General features: G+C 42.9%; 1 protein-coding gene across 1 annotated transcript in view; it reads left to right on the top strand.

Moving 5' to 3' along the window:
• Positions 1–2,460: 2,460 nt before the first annotated feature.
• The window catches only part of LOC133413716 (potassium/sodium hyperpolarization-activated cyclic nucleotide-gated channel 1), a 99,735-nt gene continuing 95,198 nt past the window's right edge, over positions 2,461–6,997 (top strand). The window contains exon 1 of the mRNA XM_061698421.1: positions 2,461–2,844. Within this exon, the coding sequence (XP_061554405.1) occupies positions 2,486–2,844 (359 nt within the window). The 5' untranslated portion in view covers positions 2,461–2,485. The remainder of the gene's footprint in view (positions 2,845–6,997) is intronic.

Below are 6,997 nucleotides of genomic sequence, written 5' to 3'. Positions count from 1 at the left end.
TTCCTAAATCTTATAACTGGTTGGGCCATCCTCCGCAGCGACAACTGAAATTATGCGTTTTCTATGACTGTCAATGAGTCTTTCAAATCTGGAGATATTTTGGCCCACATTTCCTTGCAAAATTGTTTAAATTCAGCAACAATGGGAGGTTTTCAAGCATGAACAGCCTTTTTAAGGTCATCCACACCATTTCAATCACATTCAGGTCCAAACTTTTACAAGGCCAATAGCAATTTAGAAGCTGATGTGTTTTGGACTGTTTTCCTGCTGAAGAATCCAAGTATGCTTCAGCGTGAGGACACGACCTGATGGCTGAACATATCCTTCATGGTTCTATCAAACACAGCAAGTTGTCCAGGTCCTGCAGAAGATAATCAGCCCCAGACCATCACACTTTCACCACAATGTCTGACTGGTGGCATGATGTTGTTTTTCCGAAATCTTACATTTACGCCAGATGTGAGAAGACTCACCTTCCAAAAAGTTCAACTTTGTTCTCGTCAGGCCATTGAATATTGTCTCAAAAATGTTTTTTTTTTTTTAAAGCAAAATGAGCCTTTATGTTCTTTTTGCTCAGCAGTTTTTGTCACGTTGGAACCTTAACTGAGGCAAGGCAGGCCTGCAATTCTTTAGCTGTGGTCCTGGGTTTCTTTGTGACCTCCTGGATGAGTCGTCGCTGTGGTCTTGGTGTAATTTTTGTTGGCCAGCCACTCCTGGGAAGGTTCACCACTGTTCAACAGTATGTTTTCTCCATTTGGTTCACTGGAGTCCTAAAGCTTTAGAAATGGAAATGGTTTTGTAATCATTTCCAAACTGATAGATGTAAATTACTTTACTTCCTCATCTGTTCTTGAATTTGTTTGGCTCCTGGCATTTTGTTTGCAGCTTTTTGCGATCTTTTGGCTGACTTCATTTTGTCAGACAGGTTCTATTTAAGTGATTTATTGTTTGAACAGGTCTTTTGATTGGTTGAGTATTAGCAAGCAATACAACACAATACAATAAAGGGCCTCTTCGTTTCAGCAACCAAAAGGGAATGGGCAGAAGCAAAGCTGTGATCGGGAGATAATCAGGCTTGGGTGTGCTCAGTAAAAATGAACTCAGCTTTCCATGAAATGTTTTTTTATTATCCATTTAATTCATGACTTAACAATGTGGCCAATTACTTTTTCCACACAGTCCCAGGTTTGAATATTTTTTTCCCCTTAATAGATGAAATCCCCATTTTAATTGATGTTTTATGTTCAGTTATTTTTATTGTTTTGCTTTATTTCTTTTAACTATGTTTGTACGGTGACCTTGAGTGCCCTGAAAAGTGCCTATAAATGAAATATATTATTATTATTATTATTATTTTATTTTAGCATTCAAAAACTTCATTTTATGTTTGCTTGGGTTAGCTGTGTCTGATATTGATATATTTTTTGATGATCTTAAACATTAAAGTGGTGCTTTTAAGCTTCGAAAAAATACTTTATAAGGGGACAAACACTTTTTCATGGCACTATATACAGTATGTACAAATATATTTAAACAATAATATTTTGTAATAACATAGTGTTAGAATAAAAATAAAGAATTTAAAAATAGAATAATGTAATATAATAATAGTAAAAATAGAATAAAATTAGGAATTAATAATATTTTAGGATTATCATACAATAAAATGTTCTTCATAAACTATTATAAACTATGATATAGTCACATCAATACAACCAGCCATTTTTAATGCATACATAATATTTTGGAATCTTTTTAAAATAGTATAATTAAAATATATTTGAAATAACATGTTTGAAAATAGCAGATTTTCAATATTTCTAAAATAAGAAATTGGAAATGCTTTCTAATATTTTCAAAATATTTTAGTACGATTGTATTCAGGAAATAAAACATTTTCTGTTGTTTTTGTTTGTTTTAGAATATTTGTAATATAATATTAGCAGTTCTCAGTATGATGCAGTACACGTGTACACCAGTGCAAACTACATATTGTGCACAATATACCTGGTCGTGTTATGTCTAAACATATATAAAGAGATGGCGAATTTCATTGAACGCGTCATGTGTTAATTGGAGGCCGGGCGAGGAGAGGTGGGGGTGGCGGTGGTGGCTTTTGTCCATCATGATTATGTAAATAAGCTGCAAGAGTGAGTGCAGGTTGAAACCGCAGTGAGACGAGCGTGTATGTGCGCGCGTGTGTGTAAGTGTGTTTGAGCGTGTGTGTGTGTGTGTGCGCGCGCGCGTTGCCCGTTCGGGGCCGGGGCCCGTCGGTAGATGGCGGTAACCCAAGAAAGCTGATCCACCGAGCAGGGGAGGGCTCTCGGCCACTCGGGCTCCGGTGTTTGCGGCAGGCAGGCAGCAGCAGCAGCAGCAGCGCCGAAGCACACCGTGAAGGACACCGGGAGAGAGTAGCGCATCTCTCCGGCTTCAGCCCCCCCTCCACCTCCCCGGCCCCCCCCCCCCCCTCTTAGCGCACGCAGCCATGGAGGACAAACCCAACTCGTTCTCCGGTGCCAAGGAGGAGAAAGCGGACGGGAATAACGCGTTCCAGCGGCAGGACTCCATCCAGAAGAACAACAGCACGGGCGGCCAGAACCCGAAGGAGCACGGCAACTCGGTGGGCTTCAAGGGAGAGCGCGACGAGGCCATGGTGGGCTTCGACGACCTGGAGGCGGCATCCAGGCAACACGGGTTCATGCAGAGGCAATTCGGGGCCATGATGCAGCCCGGAGTCAATAAGTTCTCCCTGCGGATGTTCGGCAGCCAGAAAGCGGTGGAGAAGGAGCAGGAGCGGGTGCAGACGGCCGGCTACTGGATCATTCACCCGTATAGCGATTTTAGGTAAAGCACCTGAACGCACCCCCTCCTCCCTCCTCCCCGCTCCGGTAACCCGTGCAGGGTCTACCAGCATTCACGCACACCTTGCACTCAAGCGCTCGTTTCATTGCGGCATTTTGCTGCATCGCACAAGCGTCCTTGAACGCAATACGAGCACGCACCATCTCTCTCTATGCGCGCGCGCGGGTGTGTTTGTCGTGCTTCTGTTGCGACATATTGCAGCTCGTGCAGGCGCGACTCTACCTGCCAATGCACCATCACCATCATCATGAATTGGAAGCAGTGCTGCAAGGCAGACGACCGACCAAGGAGATTGTGTGTGTGTGTGTGTGTGTGTGGGGGGGGGGGGGGGGGGGGGGGTCTCTTTTAGTTTTAGCATTCATCTGCACACGTGTGATGTCATTGTAAGGGTGGGAAACCGACGGGGCTCGGGCCGGAGTATGGCACTCAAAGGAGCAAAAATAATAACGCACATACATGCTCAGCACTTCTGCCTCACAGTTCTGAGGTGGAGGGGTTGAATCTCAGATTTTGCATGTTCTCCCCATGTTTGCGTAATCCCGCTTCCTCCCACATTCCATAAACACGCATGTTACTGACGACTGAATGTGAGTGTGAACGGTTGTTTGTCTGTATGTGTTCTGCGACTGACTCGTGACCAGACTAGGGGGTACCCCGCCTCTTGCCCGAGTCAGGTGGGATAGATTCCAGTTCACCTAATGAGGACAAGCACTGTAGAAAAAGGATGGTTGTATAGTTTTTGGGGAAGGCAGCGCGGTGGACAAGTGGTTGCCACATCTGCCGCATAGTCGAGGAAGGTTCTTCTTGTCTGGACCGTGCATACTTTGGCCTTCCTCCCACATTCGAAAAACCTGCGTGTTCATTGACTCTAAATTGTCAATAGGTGTGAACGGTTGTTTTGTGTGCCGTGCGATTGGCTGGCGACCAGTCTAGGGTGTACCCCACCCTGCTGGCATTTGTAAAATTACACAATTTCTCCTGGAATATTGAGACTTTTTCGCACAAATATTCCAACTTCATTGTTAATAGGATTACTTTTTTTGTAATGTTATTTTTATAAAAAACTGCAACTTTTTTTCTTTTAGGCTTTTTCCTTGTCATATGAAGGCTTTTTTTTCACAAAATGATCACTTCATTCTTTTATTCTGCCGACTTTTTCTCATAAAATTCAGACTTTTCTCCTCACTGTGACACCTTTTTAATCACAAAAATGACAACTTCATTCTCTTTTCATGGCAACCTTTTCCTCGTGGAAGTCAGAACAATGAGATTCCATTATAATATACAGTATAGTAATATTTTTTGATTGTATAAAAACTAAAATGGCCTCACAAAAGGAAAAGTGCTCTCGCCCCTCGCTGTAATGTGATGCAAAACAGTGTCGTGGGGAGGTGAATGAAGCCCCGATGCTCCGACTGCCTCATCTAATTCCACCAGCAAAACCAGGTGCAGGTTGGCGGCCGGCTCACGGTCCGCTTCACCAATTGACGCGTCTCACTCATCGTGTATGCCATCGCCCGTGCGGCTTCGCTTAGCTCAGTGGTTGCCATCATCCCCCGAGCTACTGTGAAACTCTGCTATGCTACGGAGCCTGCTTCTGGCTCAGGGAACTGTCCGAGGTCCTGAAATCAGAGTGAGCGAGCCTGCAGCCGTGGTTCAACCTGAAGTCGACCATACACTGCGCAATCCTTTATGTGTTGTTTTGGACAAAAAAAGCTTCAAGCTAAAGACTGAAGTGCTCACACAGTATGTATGGGCCGTTGCTGTTGCCGTAGTTGTTTTTAGTGTGCCTTTCAAAATGTTGTTCACTGAAAATACTGCAAGCACCGCTAGCAACATGCCTTTTTTTAACTACATATTTATGTCTAGATCATTGCCAATTTTCTTTTCACTTAATGTACTTTTTGCAAGTGGGCAGTGGTTAGCACGTCTACCTCACAGTTCTGAGGTTATGGGTTTGATCTTGACTCTGGCCTTCTTGTGTGGAGTTTGCCTATTTTCTCATGCTTTGCGTGGGTTTTCTCTAAGTACTGGGTCCTCCCACATAGCAAAAAGATGCATATTAATTGTACTGAATATATGCCCTGTGATTGGCTGGCACCCAGTCCATGGTATACAACCTGCTGCTAGACCAAAGGCAGCTGGGACAGGCTGCAGCTCCTCCATGACCCTAATCATGGAGCGCTGTAGAAAATGGATGAATGGATACGTTGTGCAGGCACAGTGACGGGAAAGTGTAAAAGTTTGGCAAATGTAGTCATAACTCTCTTAGTGATTTTTGTCGTATGCGGCTAACTGTATGACTAACAACGCAAGTTTAGTTCATCCAAAACAAGACAACCGATTTCCATAAAAGTTTATTGACAAATTGCGATTATACCAAGAAGGAAGCCTTGTTAAAGGATCCGAGCAAAGATGTTTAGTATTTCAACTGTAAGTACCACCTGTCTGTCCAAACATCAGAAATTGTACAACCCCACTGTCCTTTTTTAACAACAGGCCACATCTGTTAACATTCTGTGGGAAAACACACAAATTCCTTTTTTTAAAGGGTCAACCTCAGTGGAGGTCTGCCATTCTTGTTGTGGCTGTAATTTGTGTTCTGAGTTAACGCTGACTATGACGTGGGCCAGTTTACAATAGGTGTCGAAAGATCAAGACAAGCTGAGATGTACGTGCGGTGTGTGCACAGCAATGGCGGTGGTCAAGGATTAGCAGTCAGTAAGCTTACTGGTCTCTACGAGCCATTATGTAAGGAGATTGAGCCATGCCTCTAGAAGATGGTCAAATCGCGCAACTTGGCTAATTTTCTTTGTGTTTTAAAGCATAACGGAAATTCATTCAATCGTCATACGGCCACTCGCGTACTGTAAATTGTTTGACTGACAAAACCCGTTTATTTGGCTGTTCATCCACTTTTCCTAGATGCAGTGACGCAAAAAGTCTTCAAATTGGGAACGTCTAGATGTAGCTCAGATTCTACTGTGCGAGATTGCAGTTGACCATTTGGTGTGCGACCAGTTACATGCTGTAAACCACTGATGTCAAACTGAAGGCCCGGGGGACCAGATGTTGCCCGCCACATCATTTTATGTGGCCCGCTAAAGCAAATAATGTGTCTGTGTTTTTTTTTTTTTTTTTTTTTTTTTTTTTGCTAAAATCTATTCCAAAATTGCAAATTGTCTTCACTAATAATAACAGAGAAATTCCAAAATTATTTTGTTCCCAAACCACTTTTTGAAATAAATTGAACAATAGTTGAACAACTTGTTTTTCTTGTCTTTGTATTTCAAAACTTATCCATCATTTGTTTTGTGTATACTGTATGTAAAAATATGATGAGGCAATTATATAATGGTACTATAATTTATATGGTTTCCCAGTCATAACAGCTTTTTAAGGGAACCCATAACTACAGTGGGGCCCCGCGACAAAAATGAATTTGACACGCCTGCGGCGTAAACTGAACCACTAGCGACAAGCAACCACTTAAAGATGGTCAGAGGTAAAAACTGGCCAATGTTTTTTGTATTGTAGTTGTATTGTTTTTCTCAAAGCTGGAAAATCTGGCAAACAACACCACAAAATGGACGTCCCAAAATCAGAGAAGCAGGTTGGGCATTTTGTTTCATCCTCCTATTTCCGTACCGTCGCCCTGACATTTTCCAAAGGGCACTTTTCAAGGGGGAAGTCGCCTGGGAAATTGCTTTCCTCGGCTAGCTTAGCTGCTGTGTCTTGGCCTAAAAGTTCAAGCGTGGATTTCTTTTGCTTGTCTCAATTCCCATTCAGTGTCCTCCTGTATGCCGACCTCTGAAAACAAAAAAGCACAACATCCATAAAGACTTACAGTATGTCCCTTCACTTGAAACGTAACACCCAGCATATTCTTTGTACAGCGTGGCTGCTTCAAGATTAATGACAGGTTAGTAGTATACATTATTCATACATTTTTGGAGAGGTCCCACATGCAGGGCCTCGTTTACCTTTTGGTCATAGTAAAGAGAGGCCTTTGTCATCCTTGAAAGTCTTCTGAGTGCATCACAGGTCTGTTTTTCGGCAGAATATTCCAGAATGAAGACCTCCTCCAAGGCCAACCCACCCTTATTTGTATGGTTTCTCAAATGTATAGTACTAC

The sequence above is a fragment of the Phycodurus eques genome, chromosome 15 (assembly GCF_024500275.1).
Source record: "Phycodurus eques isolate BA_2022a chromosome 15, UOR_Pequ_1.1, whole genome shotgun sequence".
Classification (NCBI taxonomy): domain Eukaryota; kingdom Metazoa; phylum Chordata; class Actinopteri; order Syngnathiformes; family Syngnathidae; genus Phycodurus; species Phycodurus eques.
The sequence above is the reverse complement of the archived record's forward strand: the minus strand, read 5'-3'. Positions and strand labels throughout refer to the sequence as shown.